Genomic DNA, 19,740 nt, shown 5'->3' with positions numbered 1-19,740 from the left:
TTATTTCTCTGTATGCTGTATTTGTTCCTATTTTTTTAAAAAAGCAACCTTGCCCTAGCCTGTTTCGCTCAATGGTTAGGGCGTCGGCCAGTGGACTGAAGGGTCTCTGGTTCGATTCTGGTCAAGGGTACCTACCTTGGTTGCAGGCTTCATCCCTGGCCCCGGTCTAGGGCGCATGTGGGAGGCAACCAATTGACGTGTCTCTTTCACATCGATGTTTTTATTTCTCTCTCTCTCCCTTCCACTCTCTCTGAAAAGCAATGGAGAAAATATCCTCAGGTGAGGACTGAAAATAAAAAAAGCAACCCTATTAGCTTTCATGAAGTGTTCTTACCAGTTTTTTGATAGAATGGTTGTTTTATGCAATAGGTTTTATATTACAAGGGTGGTTTCAGTGGAGTCTGGTTATATTCTTTTATATTAAATACCTATTATTTTAAAAAATATTTTGCCTAACCTTGGATATTTAACTAGCCATTTATAGCTTACATCTCTTTGAAGATGCCTATGTTCAAATTTTTAAAAGATGTATATTCTATTATCTTTGTTTACTCTTCATATAGATACTTTCATATTTATATTTTACTCTGTATCTAAAGTATAACCCAAGTAAATCTTTTCTTTTTGAATTTAAAATGGCATTTTGTACTTCTACAGAGGTAAAGATTAAACCTATACATAGTGAGATGTTTTTATTCTGTAAAAAATATGCATGTCATTTGCCATCATTAGTACCTCTCAGCTTACTCTTCAGGGTTTCCATACAGGAAAGTTCTCTGTCTTGTGCAATGTTTCTAGTTAATTTGCTTTTTGAGCCATTTATTCTATCAAACTTTGGACCATATGTTAGTTCTGATTTGTGATTTTGGGATGTATTTTAAAAATTAGACCTTTCAAGCAAAACATGTTATTATTTTGTTATTTATTACATTGTTACATTATATATATTATACATTTGTTGTCATGTTTATAAGCTATGAGAATTGGTGCTAATTGTATTGGCCATTTGTTGTAAATGCCAATAAAATGTTCACCAGGGGTCAGAATATACATTTTCTTTTTAAAAAACCAAGTGTCCTTTATATTTATAAACAAATGCAGCTATTTATTGGGCATATGTGATCTAAAGAGTGGTTTTACCTATGTTATTCCTTTTGTATTATAAGACAAGGTTTTAATTTACACTTGTAATCTTCTCTCAAATTGTGTGAAGATGCTGTGCCCAGTTGAACAGTCCTCAGGTTTAATGTAAATACTATGTTTTACAGTCGTCACATTTTAAAATATAACAAAGTTAAATAACTAAAAAAAATTAAAAAAACAAGGCATATACACTGCAAAAATAGTTTGTAAAAGTAATATACAGCTCCAGCCCTCAACAAGCAAAAATTAGGAATCCCTCCCTGGCCAGGTAGCTCAGTTGGTTAGAGTATCATCCTTATATGCCAATGTTCCGGGTTCAATCCCCGGTCAGGGCACATACAAAATCAACCAATGAATGCATAAATAAGTGGAACAACAAATCCATCTCTTTCTCCCTCTATCCCCCTTCCTCTCTCTCTCTCTAAAAATAAATTTAAAAAAATCAATCCATGATGACTAAGAGAATCACATTTGAGAGGTACCACATTATAACACTTAGAATATACAGTTCTTCACAACAACAAAAAGACAAGACATACAAAGAAACAGCAAAATTTGGACCATTTACAGGAAAAACAAAACCAAAAAACTTGACAGAAACCATCCCTGAGGAAGTCCAGACAATGGACTTACTACACAAAAACTTTAAATCAACTATTTTAAATATGCTCAATGAGTTCAGGAAACCATAGACAAAGAACTAAAGAAAATCAGGAAAACAACAGATGAATAAAATGAGAATACCAATAAAAAGAGTTATAGAAAGGAACCAACCAGAAATTCTGTACTGAAAACTGCCTGAACTGAAATGAAAAATTCACTAGATGGGTTGAACAGCAGATTGAGAAGTAAAAGGAAAGATCAGCAAACTTGAAGACAGGTCCTTTGAAATTATCCAGTCTGAGGAGCAGAAAGAAAACCAAATGAAGAAATGGAACAGAGCCCTGGTGGGGAAACTCAGAGTGTTGTCCAGATATGCCAAGGTTGAAGGTTCCATCCCCCATCAGGGCACATACAGGAATCAACCAATGAATGCATAAATAAGTGGAACAACAAATTGATGTTTCTTTCCTTCTCTCTCTCTTTCTAAAATTAAAAAAACAAAAACAAAATAAATTAAATTTAAAAAAGAAACGGAACAGAGGCTGAAGGATCTGTGGAAGGGCAGTGAAAGGACAGAATGATGGAGACAGCTTTACAGGACCTGGCCCCTCAGAAGGATGGGGCTGAAGAGGTGGTTAAGAGTCAAATCTGACAGTTTCATGCCACAGTGATTCTGGTGAATTTAGTGAGCACACAGGAGGTGGGAGACTGGGAGAGGAAGAGAATATTATGACTTCAGATTTAGAGTCTGAGGGATGAAAACTGACACATAATGCTGCCTTGCACAGTTCTAGAGCTGGTAAGTCCTGTTAGAGGAGAGCAATTAGGAACCATCTAAACACCTTGGTAATTAAGGAGATGGTGTAGCAGGCCAACATCTGTTAAGAGTGCCAAGAACAGAACCCAGAACAGGACCGTGCACTGAGCTGAGGAACAGAAACCAGGGAAGGAGCAGCAGGCAAAGAGGGGCTGGATATCATGGAAGGAGTGGCACTGTGGGACCCACGAGAGCGAGAGCACAGGAACCAATGAAGGCAAAGAATGAGCTATTGGAGCAATGCTAAACAACAAACGCCGTGCGCCTACTACACGCGGAACTGCCTTTTAATTACCGCGTGCTTGACAAACCCAAGCACACGGCCGCTCTGTGCTCATCACCTCATGAGTCGGAAGCCGCTGATGACCAGCCCAGAGGGGAGCCGGGTGATGCGCGGGGCCGAGGCGGCCTAATGGCGTGGAAAGGGCTTACCGGACTGTGCACCTCCAGACCGTGGACTGGCCACGGCGCCGCATCCAGTCAGTTCAAGAGGCTGAGGCCGGCAAGGCCCCGACGGGAGCCGGTCCAGGCCGCGAGGCCTCACCTCCCGGGCCAGCCCGCCCAGAGCGGGCGGAAACGGTGCGGTTCCGACATGCACCTCGCGCATCTCGCGTCACTGTGGGCGGCTCGCGCGAGAGGGGCGCGAGGGAGCCGCTCGCTGGGCAACGAGGATGGCTGCTCCCTACTGTGGGTGGGACCCCTCCCCCCTCCCCCCCTACTGTGGGTGGGACCCCTCCCCCCCTCCCCCCCTACTGTGGGTGGGACCCCCCCCCCCCCCCCCCCGAGTCGGGTCCAGGGGCAGAGGAGCACATAGTGAGGCTCCCGCCCTCCTCCAACTCACAGATCCAGAGAATCCAACTTGATTGCTCTTTTCTACGGGGGGGGGGGGGGTCGGGGGGGTAGTTTGCCAAGTGCCAGCACCCACGTTCCCTAGAGTAGTGAGTTCCTTCAAGGCTGTGGCTCTTTGAGACCCCAAATCTCCCCTCAGCTCTGCCTCTTCCAAGTGCAAGGGTTTTCTGGGACACCCCCCACCTCTCCAACGGAGCACCCTACAAAGCTGGAGATTTCCCACTGTTGGTTGGTCGGGTTTTGTTTCGTTCTTTGTAAATTACTCAGATCCCTGTAGAGACTGCGTGGAAAACGGCACATTTAGGCGTTCCAAATCCAGTGGGCACTTTTTTTTTTTTTTAAACATGCTAAGGGGTTTCTGCCTCTCACAATGATCCTGTTATAAGGTCTGACCCAAATTGAACATCTAACACCTATTCTACTAGTATGAGCATTAAAGAAAAACCCTTTTTGTGGGTTTCAAACGCTGAAATTCCTCTCTCCTACCACAAACTGATTCTGTCACCTCTCTCCCTCCTTCATTTATTGGGAATAGTTTACATTCCTCCGGTTCTATTTCGAATACACTTCTCAACCTCAGTAGGGCCTGTAGAGCCCTTTTGCTCTAACCAGAAGCTCTCTGGGCTTCACTTCTGTTCCCAAATAGCTTCGATATGATGACCAATCATTTCAATTCTCACCTCAATGATTATTAACTTTGCCATTTTTGCCAGTCTCCATCCCTTGCTAAAACAGGTGGTGTATTTTCTCCAGTCCGGCTGCAGAGATTCCAAACATTGTTAGTGAAAAGCAAAGACTTGCTGTCACTCCTCCACAAGTGTGTTGTGCTCCTATTGCAGACTGGAAGTTCTTTTATCGGTTCTTGTGGCCTTGCTATCATATTAACTACAGCATGTCTTCCAGATTTCCTATAGTCTGCAACAGGCTTTCTGCTCAATCCCACTCTACTTTTAGTAAATGATCTCACTTACATATACTTTGCATCTGTCTTTTTGGTATACATCTTTTAAATAAAAATGTGAAATATATAAAAAGTATGAAAATAACATAGGTATCAAATAATCCACCACGCAGAATAAACAAATATTGTCATTTTGTCATATCTTTCAAACTTTTTTTCCAAATATTTTTAAATGAAAAAAGAGGAGAAAAAAATATTTTTCCTCTATCCTTCTAAATTCTCAGCTGGGGACCCTGTAACCAAAAAACAAACAAAAGCATTACCAAGAGGAAAGCATACAAATTTAATAGAGGTTTTATGTGACATGGGAGCCTTCATAAGGAAATGACCCAAAGAAGCAGTTAAAACTGAGTAAATTTTCATGCTTGGTTCAATGAAAAATGGAGCGTTGTGGAAAAAATGATAGTACAAAAAAGGTTGTGAGCTGAGTATAGTAAACTGGGGGGAAACAGCAAGGAATGCCCATTTGTTCAGATTCCTCTTGGCATCCCTCCGACTAGGAGATAAAGATGTTCCTTTCTTCCAGGGAGCGTGCTTCTCACATGAGGGATTTATGACCTGCTTTAAGGGAAGGTCAGAAAGTCCTTCCCGTACATGTTGTTTCTCAAGTTTCTTCAGCTTAAAATATTCACTATGCCAGAGTACCATATTTTAGGGTAGCATGTCCTGGACCCTGTGTCCCCTGTCTCAAACTTCGCCAAGAAGTTTCAGTCCAGAAACTGAGTTGGTAGATTGTCCCATAATGCATCGACCCAGTCTCTCAGGCCTGGGAATAGGTCAGTCTAGTAAAACAGTTTTATCGCATTTCAGTAGGTAGTGTTGCAGGTGGGCTCCCACCAAAGTCAGGCTTTCTATATGGTGTGAGCGATCAGGCATTTAATAAGAAGCACTTCTATGGAAACAAAAGAAAAACAAAGGCTATAAATTCAGTTTTTGAGTTCAGAGGGCAGTCAAGATTTCTAGATGTTATACAGATGGAGTGAAGACAGGCAGTGGCAATTTGACAGATTTGCCTCGTTTTCAGTGCAGATGTCTCTGTTGATATCATCAGGTGGATCTGGTAAACTTTCCGATTGGCCCCTCAGAAAGGCAAGAAGGTTGTCCATACATGAGCTCTTTCTTAAGATGATTTCTCTGAAGTTTATATCAAGCCGTCCAGCTTCAATTTATTTATTTATTTATTTATTTATTTATTTATTTATTATTTATTTATTTTTTATTTTTTATTTTGTTTAAAATATTACAGATGTCCCTTTTTCTCCCCAATGACCCATTCCACTCCGTCCCACCTCCCTCCCCAGTCCCTTTGGGGAAAGGGCAGTTTTAGTTTTTAGTGACTATTGGAAATATTAGTTTGGAGAGTTGTAGCCAGATATTGGAGGAAACTAGAAGAATTCAGGATCCGACCCGGTTTCCAGGTGGATAATAAAACCTTAAAGATGATGAAGAGGACTAGAATTTGATATCCACAAGGTTGTACTATAATTTTCCATTAAAACATATCTTTCTCTCCAGTCCCTGAGAGGTTTGAAGGGAGGGAGGGTGAAAAGATCAGATGTAACTTTGGGAATGATTACTCTAGCTGCAAAATGAGGATGGCTTGGCAGAGGGTAGGGCTGGGTTAGGTGTCAGATTTAGGAGGCACCGTGGCCAGTGCGGCTCAGTTAGCTGGAGTGTCGTCCTGTGCACCAAAAGGCCGTGGGTTTGATTCCCAGTCAGGGCACATACTCAGGTTGTGGGTTCGATCCCAGGTTGGGGTGCATGTGGAAGGCAACTGGTCGATGTTTCTCTCTCACATCGATTTCCCTCTCTCTCTTTCTCTCCCATCCCCTCTCTCTAAAAATCAGTGAACGTGTCCTCGGATTAAAAAAAAAAAAAAAGATTTAGGAGGCCACTGAGACTTTAGATGAGAGGTGATAGCTGGTGTCATATCACACCCCTGCTTAAAATCCTGAGCATAAAACCCCAAATCCTTCAAGTGGAATTTAAGGCCTTCTACAATTTGGCTCTTAAATTGATGACCTGTAACTGATAGGGGCTTCTGTCATTCTTCAATGTGCCAAACTCTCACTGCTGTTAGCTTTGCCTAGAGTATATTCTTCTACTCACTTCCCCCTGCCAACTTTTACTTATTCCTCAGGTTTCAGTCTAAATGTCACCTCTTCATGGAAGCCTCCCTTGACCTCCTTGAATTACTAGTTCCCTCACTGTGGCCTCCCTTTCTCACATCCTTTGGGTCATGCCTTGCACTTGTTCAGTGTCAGTGGCCCCACCGGACTGCAAGCTCTAGAAGAGTGGGTTTGTCCCGGGCATCGTATCCCTTGTGCCTTGAACACAGTAAACATTGAGTAAGAATTTGTGGGAAGAATGAATGGATTCGCATCTCAAGGAATTTGCTCCAGTATACCTCTCATTTGTGGCATACTTCAATTCCTACCTCCTCTGACTTTTTAGCTTGAAGCATTCTTACATCTTTCTCCTTAAAAAACATTTCCCTTGATGCCATTGCTTTTGAAGTTATTGCCTGATTTCTCCCTTTCCTTTGAATACTGACTGCTAGATTTCTTGAATGTGTCTGTCTTCCTTCCAAGCTTGGAGGATCCTTAAAGAAGGGACCATATCTGGCTTGTTTTTCTCTTTCCTACAGTCTGTTGCATACAGTAAGAACTCAGCAATGTTTACAAATTGGCATGATTCAAGAGGACATACCTGTTGCAATGTTAGTCATTTAAAACAATGTAGGAATTGAATAAAATTTAATTTTCAAATTGATTTTGAATGTTGGCCCTGTAGGAACAAAACATATTTAATTAGGAGACATGGAAAGTTCAGTAGAGATTTTGAAGGACAGTCCAGGATGCTTCCAAGGACTTTGGTATTTAACTTAGAAACTTAACACTTTCTCTAGAAACTGCACTGCTGTGCTGTTTTGGCTCACAAAGGGACCGTGGGGCACATGGATTGAGGAAGAAGGGTTACAGAGCCTGTGTGCCCCGTAAAATGGCTGTTGCAGACTTAATGAACTGTGAGGGGTGAAAGGCAATGTTAAAAGGGAACTGAGAGGGAGTGTGAAAGCTCTTGTAGGGTGACAAAAATGTGTCAGCCTGCAAAAAGTGTTTTCAGTTGGTCAGCCTGACTAGTAAACACGGGGATGTGAGGATGAACGGTGACCTGTCCTTCTACCTAAGACCCATCAATGGCTTGCGACTCTCTGTGGAACAAAATGAAAACGTCTTAGCCTCACTGCATTTCCCATTGACTCCAGCTCCACTCTCATCTGTTCTCTGCACTGCAACTGTCTTTTCAAAATGCAAATATGACTTGATACCCCTTTGCCTAAAGCCCACCAACCACTTTCCACATCTGCATAATCTGCTCCTGCCTCTTTGTCTGGACTCACCTTGTACCACTCTGTTTGGGCTCCAGCTATAGTGGCCGTTCAGTCCCTTTAGTGTCCCATCACACAGCCTAGTCAACACCCCCGCATACTCTGAATCTTAGTCTGTATCTTAAAGCTTTTCTCTAATCCCTCCTCATATGCTCAGAGCACTCTACTGTGTTCCTTTCTTGCACTTAACTCCAGTCATGGTTATGCACTTGTTTTTTTAATTGATTATTCTAATTGTTTCCTTCAATAGCCTATAAACTCAAAAAGCATGGAACCACGTTGATTTTTGCTCTGCACTGTGTTCCCAGTGCCTGACAGACACCTGAAAACAAATAGTTTGAATATGTGAGTGCAACTTTTGAGGACAGGGAAAGGAAAGCCTTCATCTTTGAAAATTTCAGTGCCTGCACAATGGATGCATAAAATGTGTGTATAACTAAGAATGCATTGTAAAGAGAGCATTCATTCACTCCAAAATGTTTAAAGCCTATACTGTACCTTGGGGTAATGTGTTAGAGATCGAGGACAACCATGGTGAGGATTAAAACTCACTGGCTTTAAATCACAGCGGTACATAGTATGCTTCGGCTATATGCCCCTGGCCTAGATTTCATCTAGGCTATCCTCCCACTTGCCCATTTCAACCCTTTGCTCCTTTTTACTTTGGCAGGGCCATCCCTAGACCCCAAACAAATTTGGCCCCATCGATAAACCCTAACTACTTCTCCCCAACCCCTTTTCTTGGCATATATCATTCTGGTGGCCTGATTCCTTATTATAGCCAGTGACCAGATAGCCAGGCTGCCTTCCTAGAACTGGGGAGCAAGCCACAGGAAGACCACTCAGTCATGAGTACCAGAGCCTTTGGGGCATCTGGTCAAGGCCATGTGCAGGTGGAGGGGGGTGTCAAGGACTAGAGTGGATCCATCTAAAAGGGGAGAAAGGCTCTGCCTGGATGGCACTGCTGGCCCAGGCCAGACCCATGCCCCAGACACTTCAAAGCACGTGTGTGCTCAAGGCAGTCCTCTGCCTGGCTTTCTGGACTCTCAGAGTCACACTTAATCTGCAAGAGAGCTGTGACAAAGAAGTGACCAGTCTATCAGTGGTGCTTCAAATAGAGCAGGCTCACCTTTGCCTTCTGCCAAAGGGAGAAAAGCCCAACCATAGACAAATGTTCCCCATCTTCTGTTTTTATCCAGATCACCTTCCCCACTGGGTGGTTTCAACACAATTTCCTTCTTTTTCCAGGTTCTTTGACCTCCTTATACTCTAAAGGTTCTGATTACTTGCGTCATTCTCTGCTTACTTGATGTGTCATTTGGGCAATTATCCTGCTTACCAACGCCAGCTTTCCCCATCTCGCTCCCTCCTTGTAGGTACCCTTGGTTTAACACACTGGCAAGCATGGGGTCGCAGACAGAATCCTGCCAGAGAAAGGCCACCATGCAACCAGCCCCATTCTGTCAGCTCCCTCTGAAAACCCTCTGGTAGCTGACTGGCAGCTTCTGTCCCTGAACAGGATTCATCTCACCCAATGTTAAGGCAGCAGTTTACTTTTGCACCTTAAAGGTGAAGGGAGTATCCACAGCCTAAGACGCCAGGTTTTATGCAGAGAACTGGCCTTCTAGATAAATTATAGGACTGACCACTTTGATCTTTCTCAGGGACAGGAGAGTGTACAGGAGACAGAACATGTTTAAGGGCTGAAAACTAGAGTTTTTCTACAACAGCAAAGGAAATGCAGTAGGTCTTCTATGCTTCAGAAAATGTGTTTTGAACGTATTCCCAGAGATGCAGAGCTTATATGGATTCAGTGAACCCCAGGATATACATGGAGGCTTTTCACTGGGGCCCCAGACCTCAAAACCACTGTTTGGTCACTTATCACCGCTACTCTCTGTTGCAAGGTTAAAATATTTATTTGAAAAATTGAAAACACAGATGCAATGTATTATACAAAGAAAGGTCTTAATACCATAATAAAAGTATTGTTGGAAGGGAACAAAAGCCAGTGGCTACCTGCCCTGGGAAGGTAGGCACTCAGTGAAAAATGAAATTCATTATAGCAACTATTCTAATGGAAAATTAGGGAAAAGGTTAAAAACAGAAAAGTAAAACAAACCCAACCCCATCCCTGCAAACCTTAGTGTGAAAGTTATTATAAGTTTGAGACAATGGTGTTGTCACCAAGATTTACCTGAACCCCCTCGGTTTGTCCCTATGAATAATCAGCTTAATTTAGGGCCTTCAAACCTGAGGTAGTTGAGGGTCACCTGAAAGACATGTCTGGAAATTATCTACTCTCAGAATCGGACCCGACGACACCTAACCAATTGTTTCACGTTGCTTTGGCTCCTGGGGTGCAAGGCTGGGCCACCACTGTGGGTTGCTGATCCTGGATTTGGTCTGGACCTGGGAGACGATGGACGCTCGCCAGGTGGCCGTGGTGGTGTCCGGCAGGCCTGTGGCGGTCTGTGCTACAGGCAGCGCGGTCTCTGGAGGACCGAGAACGGCAGAGAGCAAAGCCGATTTGGTTGGAAGGCCAATGGCAGGATCGAAGGCTTTTGTTGGCAGGAGGGATTTCCAGAGACTTGGAAAGGTGGTAGAAGGTAGCAAGAACTTTACAGTTATTAAAGACCAGGTTAAGTGGAACCAGAGGACCCCTCTAGACCAGTGATTTTCAACCTTTTTCATGGTATATAAACTACTAAAATTCTGCAGCACACCAAAAATATAATTTTTGCCTGACAAAAAATAGGTAGGGCTCTTGATTTACCAAAAAAAACCACCAAAAAATTAATTACCTACTTTTTGCTCCAAAGTGACTTTTATAAAAATTAGGTGCCTATATTTGTATATAAGGATTTCTGGTACCAAGAATTAACCAATCAGATGCAACCTTATTATGTGATGTGACCAATACATGACCTATATATTTATGGTTCAAGATATGGCATTCACACCGGATGATTATTGTCGTGTTAGCTCTTGTCATTTTTTAATTTGACGATCTAAGGGAAAAGAGGTCAGTGCCCCTGACTAAATAGTCAGGTATTGCATGTTTCAAAAATTCTTGGGGCACACTGGTTGAAAATCGCTGTTCTACACCAAGGATCTGGTAAGAAGTGAGCACTTCCTGGGTGCAGTCTCAGAACCAGCTCTTTAGTGAGGCCAAAGCATATCAACCTAACCGAACAACATGCACTTGTGACCCCCGTGGTAATTGGTGTCTGATTCAGCAGCTCAGACATTTCCAAAAAAGGATGCCCTGGACAATGTTTGGTTCTTCCAGCCACAGGGCTGGGAACTCATATTTAGGTGGGATCCTAGGGATCAATCTCAGTTATAGTCCAATTTAAACTCCTTGCTCAGATATAAAATAACCCCACAAGTAGGTCTTTTCTATTTTTCCTTCTTATGTCTGCGTCCTTATTCTGGAGGTATTAGAGCACCATATTACAAAATTAAATAACAGATGTGGCTGCATTTCAACCTCTTGTCTGTCCTAAGCCATTACTGTGCCGCTGTCATGACCCATTTACACTGACATATGAGACTCCAGTCACTAATGCTCAGTGACTAATTTAAAAGGCTGCGAGGTTCATTTTTAGCCTTAGGATATGATTTCCATTTTTTATCAAGGCATTTCACACCAAGTACCAAACACTCATTTTTAGAAGATAGGCCAATTTGATTTTGGGTAGAGAATGGACTAGCTTCTAATTTGAGCAAGGATGAAAATAATTATCTGACAGGTATTGCCTCATGTGAGACTGATTGAGCCTGTGCTCCTGTTTAAGTGCTTTCTTAATGGTTTTCTTACAGGCTAAACCCATGAAGGTTTTAAAAATTACTGTGGCACCCTGGCTAGTGTGGTTTAGTTGGTTGGAGCACTGTCCCATACACCAAAAGGTTGCAGGTTCAATTCCTGGTCCGGGCATGTACAAGAGATGGCCAATAGATTTCTCTCTCTCTCTTTCTCCCTCCCATCCTCCCCCCCCCCCCCCAATCAATAAGCATAGTCCTTGGGTAAGGACTGAAAAGAAAAAATTACTGTGGCTTCTTTTTAGAGAGTGTTTTTCAAAGAGTCCTAATCTGATCCAATATACCAGATTTCCCCCCCTACTGGTGATTTGGAGCACAACTGTTTGGGCCAGACTCTGGAAATGAGGACTGGCCACCTTTGGAAATATTGGGCCACACTAAGAATACACTGATTGGCTTGTCACAAGTGGGCCAGGGATGCCACACACCACTCCTTCTGAGCCTTGGATGGAAAAACACCGAGCACAAAGAAGCATTAAACAAGAGCATGCTCAAGTTCTACTGCTGAGCCCTCTTTGGCCCAGTGTGGAGATCGCACATCTGAGTCTCATAATCTGAGCTAGAGGGAGATAGTTCTTGAGTGCCCTACACAGAGATGGAGGCTGGGGGTGGATTAGGAAGGGGGGGAATTGATTCACAGTGATCAAACAGGAGTCTCACAACCTGTCACGTAGCCACACTTACAATGTTCCTCTGGGACAGGTCCTGGGAAGTGCTTGTTGGCTACTACCTATGAGTTGCTATGGATAAGGAAGACACTGTCCAAGACTGAAAGGCCACTTAAATGATGGGGTCCATCTGGATGTGGAGAAGTGCTGTCTAGCAGCCCATCTCTACGAGGCTATTAATGTGCCTTCATCCTGTCCACAGGGCAGCAAGGGCCTAGGACATGTGTCTGGAAGGGGTCAGAGCCAGTGGTCCCCTTTTTGTTTTTCCTGCCCCGGATGCTTTGAGGAATCTTGCTGCTTCATGATCCAAGCCGGTGACAGATCAGGACGGTATTGTGGCCTTGTCTCCGATTCTTGAAGACTGGTGTATGGGGCAGTAATACAAGCCTTGCTATAGTCACACCTGAAATCCTGATTGCTCCAAGCGTCTTTTTGTAGGCTGCTGCTGCTTCATGGAGGTTAGTAATAAATATTAAAGGTACCAAACCAAGCACAGGGTTCTTTCCTACTGGGAGCAAGTGTGCCTGATTTTCTGGGTCTGTCAATTAGGTAGAATATGGAACTATCTTCTTCAGATTTAAGAGGATACCAAGGCAGGCAGACATTGGAGAAAGGAATTGAAAACCCCTCACAAGCTCCCTCTTAGGGCCCTGCCTGGGTCTGAAGGGAGGTGCCAAGGAAAACTCATCCTGGGGCCAAGGTGTGGCTATTCTCACAAGCTCCATTCGAGCACGTTATAGGATTTTCAGCCTGGTCACAAGGAGTTCCCAAGAAAGGTGTCTCCTGAAGACCTGGGCCTTGTGCACCCCTCCTTTCCCTCTCTCTATGGCCCTCTCACCGATGGAGGTGGGCAGGGGCTTTCAGCAGGGCTGCAGCTTTAGAAAGGAAAGGCTCTCCCTCCACTTCTGCCTTTGGAGGAAAGCTGTGGCTCAGCAGCTCCACCTGAGCCTGGGGAGTGGCCTTAGTTGACCCACACTCAGCAGGGCCCTTAGTATGGAGGCTGATGGGGAGCACCAAGGTAAAGCCTGAGCAGCACCATCGCTGTTGACTGCTGTGGTCAGGAGCTCCTAGGAGCTCAGAGCTTCAGAGCTGTTCCTTTGGGAGAGTTGGCTATATGAGTGAAACTTGAAAAAAGAAAACCCAAAAACCCAACCAACCACCATAAGAAGCAGTGGGAATCCATGGAACTGCCAAAAGAGAGGGAGCATCGCCTTGGCATTCTCAGCCAGGACACTCCTGCTGTTCTTCTGACTCTGTGCACAGACTCAGGGTAGTGTCCTGGTTTGGAATCCACCAGCCCACTGATGCTCACAAGTTTGTGCAAGTGATGAAACTGAAAAGACTGAGAAGAAAACAGAAGAGAAAATGCATAAGATCTTCCCTCTCTAGGCTCTCAGCCACAACAACTACAGCCCTTTGGACAAGGACACCGATTGTTTGGGGCTAAAACAGCAGGCAGGACTGGGAGGGAGGTCCTCTCTGTGGGGGTGACCCTATTCCCCATCCCCTCTGGACACCAGGGAGGTGGGGAAAGAACACAGATCACGGGTTCCAACACAAAGGGTGTCACTGTGGAGGAGTCTTTGGAAGGCCATGCAAGTCCTCAGCACTAGACAATGGGAGTGGTGTGGCTGCCACTGCGACTCCAAGGGTTTAGTCTGTGGCTGGGGAATGACACACAAATAAACGACAACAAAGATTTACACTGTGACGTGTGGGGCATCGGGGGCTCTATTCCTTTTCCGTTACCACTTCTTGCAGTGCAGGTGGAGATGCTTCTGTTCCTAAAAGACAGTAACAACCATTCATGTTTCATAGCCCTTCATGCACGCATTTGGTTAACCAAAACTCCCACCACACTGGGCTGTAAAATCCATTATCATCATAACCACCCTGTCCCTAAGTGAAGTGTCCAGGAATGACTGGCATACACCAGAGCCAGCCAAGTCCAACGAGAATCAGCAATGTTGGTTGTGATCAAGTTGGCCACTTTGGACATGTGGAAAAGCAGCACTTACAGAGTCCGAGCAATGAAGAGTCTCTGGGCTGGTGGGCCAGACATTACTCAGTCCCCGTCATTTCTAGTTCCTGACCCTTTCTATCTTTTGGCCATTGCTGCCCATCGGTGGCTCTAGATAGAATCTTGTAATTGACCTGCCCTGTCTGCTGGCTCTTCACTGGTCACTATTCATTCATTCACTATTCAACTCTAGGCTGGCCAGAGACTAAACTCCTGGGGGTAGACGAGGCTACTGGGCCTGGAAGGGAATGGCTGTGAGTCACCACTCCACCAGTCAACATTAAGGTCTTGAAAGGTGATAACAAAAGCTTCTAATTCACAATTTATCTGTGTTGGGCTTATAGGTTGTTTACAACTGAAAACATGCTCTGTGAGTATAGAGAAGGAGGGAGCCACTGACCAATGCGTTCCTTGTTCTGCGATGGTCGAGGGGAAAGCCCTCGTCACACAGCATCCCCCTCACTGCGGGCCAGTGCGGGTCCTCAGAGAGGCTTACCTTCTTCCCAGCCCTCAGCAACACCAGCAAGCTCGTAGTGCTTTTTTCGAAGCTCTCCCAGTTTTTGACGCTCTTTCTGCAGTTCATTTTCTAGCTCCAGCACCCTAACCTGTAGGGAAAGTAGAATTTTCTTTTGAGCAGTGATCTGAGAACTGTCTTATTTTGACTTAATTCCTTTTCTCTGTGATCCAGTTTTCTTCTATATTATTCCATAGCTTACCCAGTTCTCAGTTCCAACCTCATCTCTGTTCTAATTCCTCACCCTCTCATTCATCCACCTATCTTCTCACCAGGACCCTCTACTAGAAATAAATGATGCTTAACAGTCCAAATGCCTGACTGGGAGTAGGGCTTATCTTAAGTTCCTCTGATAAGTCACTAAAAACAACTCTAATGTTTGGTGTATCTGTATGTTGTGTTCCAATCTAGAGGTAACCCTTCAATCCCAGCATCCTGGAAGTTCAGGCAGGAACCCAATATGATGATTCTGGCATCTCTGAGGGGTTAGTGCAACTTCGGGTTATTGTACAGGTACAATCTCACTAAAGGAGAGGTTGGTTCTTGGCTGTCCCTACTTATTAATTTTAGTTATTTTATTGATTGATTCAGGGTATATTTGCTGAGCACCCATCATGTAACCCAGGCCCTGTTGTAGGTGCTGGAAACATAGTGGTGCACATACAGATCAGCTCCCTGCTTAGCTAGTAGGAGGAAGAGACAAACTAACAAACAAGAAAAGGCCAGATCATAAAGAAAAGGACACAAGGTCACAAGGACACAATACTAAGGGTGGTCAGAAAAGGCTGCTCTCAGGACGTAACTCTGGAGCTGGAGCCTAAATGACCATAACAGATCAGCTATTCAGAGAACTGGGGAACAATATTCCAGGTAGAGGAAGTGGATTCTAAGGCAGGAATGAGCTTGAGGTGTTGGGAGAACAGAAAGAATCCTGTGTAGTTGACATGTGAGAGCGGAAGAGGGTCAAGAGATGAGGTTGGAGAAAGAGGCAAGGATCGTTTCACCCAGGTGCACAGGCCAGGGTTAGAAATTTGATATTATTCTAAGTACAAAGAGAAACCATTAGAAGATTTAAAGCAGCGAAGTAACATGCTGCCCCTTGTGTTTTTAAAATACATAGAGAATGAGCGAACTGTAGAGGGGCAAAAGCGGAAATAACTAGACTTTAAACTTTTTATCATGGGAAATGCAAAACATATACAGAAGGATGGAGACTGGTACAGTGAATCCCATCACGCGCCTTTTACCTAGTGCCACCATCTATCAACTCACAGCCCAACTTGTTTCAGCAATACTCTTCTTTGTTCTCTCTCCCGCCACCTCCCCGGCCCACCATGGGATTACTTTGAAACACAGAATCATGTACATCATAATTAAGTTGCTTTTGCGGTAGCTTAGGAGAGAGACAATGGTGGCTTAGACTAGGTTAGGGAGATGGAAAATAGTGGGAAGATTAATTAAGGCTATTATTTGCAGATTTTTAATGGATAAGACTTGCTGGTGGATTGGATGTAGAGGGTGAGGGAGAGAGAGGAACCAGGATGACTCCTAGGTTTGGGGCTCAGCACCCTGGTGGGTGGTGGTGATGCCATTTACTGAGATGGAGAAAACCAAGGAAGAAATACATTTGGGTAAGAGGGAAGCCAAGAGACCTGTTTTGGATATTAAATTTGAGATGCTTATTGAGCATCAAATGGAGGTATCAGGTCAGCAGTTGGACAAATACAGAGCTCAAGGAAAAGGTCTTGGCTGGGGAGGAGAACATGGTATTTATCAGCATAAAGATGGTATTTAAAGTCAAGAGGGACTAGTTGAAGCCACTAAACAAGAGTGTAGCTAGAGCAGACTCGGGCTCGAGCTCAGTTTTTCCAGTATTTACACAGAAATTTGGCCACATGATGTTTCGTGAAGAAACTGAGAGACCCATCCATAGATTTTAACAGTTTTAATCTGCACTTTACCCCAGGACTAATGACCAGTAATTCTAGCACAAGGATGTCAGGTTGGGACACAAGTCCAAGACTAGTGAACAAGAGTTAACATTTTGATCTTTACTAATCACCTCTCTCCATCTCCACTGTTTCTTCCAGCATCATTTACATTCATTCTTAGGCTAAAAGGTACATTTGAGTTCATTTCCTCCCAAGTCTCTCGCTCACTGTCTTCTCACCATTGGAATAATATTTGGGGTCAATGTCATAAGCAATAGAGACTGATTAGACTTAGAGATGGGGTTCCTACCTGGGAATCCATCTCCTGGCGTTTGATCTGGGTCAGCGTCATGCTTGAGAAGTCCATGTTGTCTGCAAGGATGGAAATGAGAAGTTCTTGTCAAATAACGCCCCTGGCTGATTCTCGCCGGAGAGGTGGCCGATGCCAATGCTTTGCTGAAATGCTTGGTTTGCCACTTACCAACATGTGTGCACATTGTAAGGGATGGAGAGAAAGGAAGATGCAGTGACAGGGTAACCAGATCAGAACCCCTACTCCTCTACCCCCAAGACAACCAGGCCTATAGAGGCATTTCTTTGAATTCAGAAAAATGGCTAAATGAAAAATCTACTTAAAGGTGGGTCACTATAGGGATATAAACAGCATGCTTATGTGGTGTCCCTTCCTATGAGAAAATAAGTATTTATACAAAAGATGAAAAGTAAGAGAGAATTTGGACACAGAGCTGTGGGAAATTGGGATCATGGAGCAGAATTGAAAGAACAGCTAAATTGGCTGGCTAAAAACCGTATTGCTTCTGAAAGGCTACCTGTTTCCTCAATCTGTGATTTGCCAGAAATGGTTGAGGCCACGACCGCGGCGGTGGCCTGGTTCACCCCGCGAGAGGCCTGCTGCAGCTGGGCCAGGTTTGCGCTGTCCTTATCAGCTTTCACCTGCCAGGGCCAAGCAAATTTAGGGTCACACAACATAGAGCGACAGCAAGGACTGAGTCAAACAGTTGGATAGATGGTTCTTGATAAATATATGTGATCCACTGTGGTTACCAATCAACTTCTCAAAAATTTTTGTCTGTGGGGTTAACTCCTGGCATATCTTTAATATAAAAGGCGATTCCTCGCTTATTTGCTTGGTTGCATCAAACTTTAGCTGTATCAGGTATTTGGATGAAGTGCTCCAGTTGTGAAAGCCAATTTGGGATAACAATAAATAAGGACGATTAAAGAACACTTCTCGGGGTACTATAAACTCACAGAGGGGTTTTGGTCACAAAGTCTGCATGAGGATTAGTTGGGGCAATGGCTCAAATTTGGAGACCCTGAGTGGCAGACACTGGTTGTGGAAGCTCTGGGCCAAGCGGAGTAAGCACCTGCTTTGACTCATTCCTTATCTGAATGCTCCTGGAATGCTGTGATTGCTTATCAGAGGTCGGCACAGTTGGGACCCTCAAAGGTCACTTGTAGCAAAAGTGAGGAGAGCCAAGCACATGTGGTGAGCTGGGTAGAGGGGCTTCTTACTGACAGATGAAAGGCTTTTAGAAGGAGGGGTAGGGGATGCTGGATAAATAATTTGTTTTTGGAGTCAACTCCATAGTCCAAGTATCTCTAACCTAGCCAGGCCTTATAGTGTCCCAGGGAGTCTAATACGGGTCCTACCTTGGATGCAGCCACAAGCTGGGCTGTGCTAGCAGCGATTTCATGGGAACACACCATTAGCTCCTCGAACTTCCCTTTGCCTTGTACCATCAGATCAGCTGCATCCCTGACAGTCAGGAAAGAACATGGATTATGTCACTGTTGCAACCCCTTATGATCCCACCTCTAGACCACCCCTATCACTCCATCAGCCAGGGAGCCCAGCCTGCTTGTGCTGCCCCAGGAGATCCAGGCTCCCTTTTAAACTTTAGTCCTATTGACTTTCTTATCAACAGTGTATTTCTAAGGGGGATATTTTTTCTCTCCTTAGTTATTCTCTGGGGTGGATCAATGGAATGAGGGTGAGGGTGAAGATCCTTAGGACCAAAAGACACTTACACCATGACAGTGGCTCCCCAACCCACAGCTTTGGAGGCTGAGATGAGTCCTTCTGTCCATCGAGAATTCTTGTCATAAAACTCTTTAGGGGATGCTGTGCCCTAGGGAAGTGAGAAATAATAATAGCTACCTTTTATTGAGTGCCTACTATGTGTCAGGTATATATATATGACCTCATATAAATTTTCACAGCCACTCTGAGAGGCAAACGTTATTATTGCCATTTTATAGATCAGAAAAGTAACGTTCTGAGAGGCAAAAATAATTTTCCTAAGGTCATGCAGGAAATAAATGGAAGCAAATCCTAGGCTCTTCTGACTCCAAAATTCACAGAAATTCTATTATATTTCCACATTGTTTGTATATATATATGTGTGTGTATATACACATACATACACATACATACATACATACATATATATATATTTATGAATAACAATTTCAGGAGTCTAGCTGATCTCCTTGATTTGCCAAAAGAAGAGAGTATACAGTGAATAATTTTAAAGAACTATTTCTACTTGGATTATAAAAATGTACTTATGCTTTGGAAGTGTCTGATAGTCTGAGAATCTGCAGATACTCCCTGCTCAGTCCCTCTTTCTAAAACATCACCTCTCAGACTGATAAAAAGCACCACCAAAGCAGATACAGCTTCGTTCTTTATATGATTGCTTTCAGGCTCATAAACCCTCCCTGGACCTTTGTCTCCTGGGTTGCTGCTACTTTGGAGACGTGAGGAAAAACAAGATGGCAATAATGCCAGCAAAGGAGTGGGAAAATCAAAGTGACGATGTCAACATGAGCCTGAGGCAGAGTGTGAATCACAGTGAGCTGCCTGCTGCTGGAAAGAGACACGGCAAAGCCCACTGTGAAAAGTCAGCACCAGGCTCGGTCTTCAAATGTGCCTCGTTTTCAAAAGCTCTCACTTCCTCCTCCAAGGGCGCAGATTTGCCACGCGCACTGGGTTTC

The 19,740-nt window shown here is 44.0% G+C and overlaps 1 protein-coding gene across 2 annotated transcripts in view; it reads right to left on the bottom strand.

Annotated features, from left to right (window-relative positions):
• Positions 1 to 9,661: 9,661 nt before the first annotated feature.
• HIP1 (huntingtin interacting protein 1) overlaps positions 9,662 to 19,740 on the bottom strand; it is a 136,678-nt gene continuing 126,599 nt past the window's right edge. For both annotated transcript variants that reach the window (XM_016199014.2, XM_087815592.1), the window contains exons 26-32: positions 18,772 to 18,872; positions 18,394 to 18,499; positions 17,550 to 17,673; positions 17,030 to 17,091; positions 14,771 to 14,879; positions 13,959 to 14,038; positions 9,662 to 13,596 (exon numbers count right to left, since the gene is read on the bottom strand). In XM_016199014.2, coding sequence (XP_016054500.2) covers positions 13,986 to 14,038; positions 14,771 to 14,879; positions 17,030 to 17,091; positions 17,550 to 17,673; positions 18,394 to 18,499; positions 18,772 to 18,872 — 555 coding nt within the window. In that variant the 3' untranslated portion in view covers positions 9,662 to 13,596; positions 13,959 to 13,985. The remainder of the gene's footprint in view (positions 13,597 to 13,958; positions 14,039 to 14,770; positions 14,880 to 17,029; positions 17,092 to 17,549; positions 17,674 to 18,393; positions 18,500 to 18,771; positions 18,873 to 19,740) is intronic.

The sequence above is a fragment of the Miniopterus natalensis genome, chromosome 3 (assembly GCF_054644295.1).
Source record: "Miniopterus natalensis isolate mMinNat1 chromosome 3, mMinNat1.hap1, whole genome shotgun sequence".
NCBI classification, from domain to species: Eukaryota; Metazoa; Chordata; class Mammalia; order Chiroptera; family Miniopteridae; genus Miniopterus; species Miniopterus natalensis.
The sequence above is the reverse complement of the archived record's forward strand: the minus strand, read 5'-3'. Positions and strand labels throughout refer to the sequence as shown.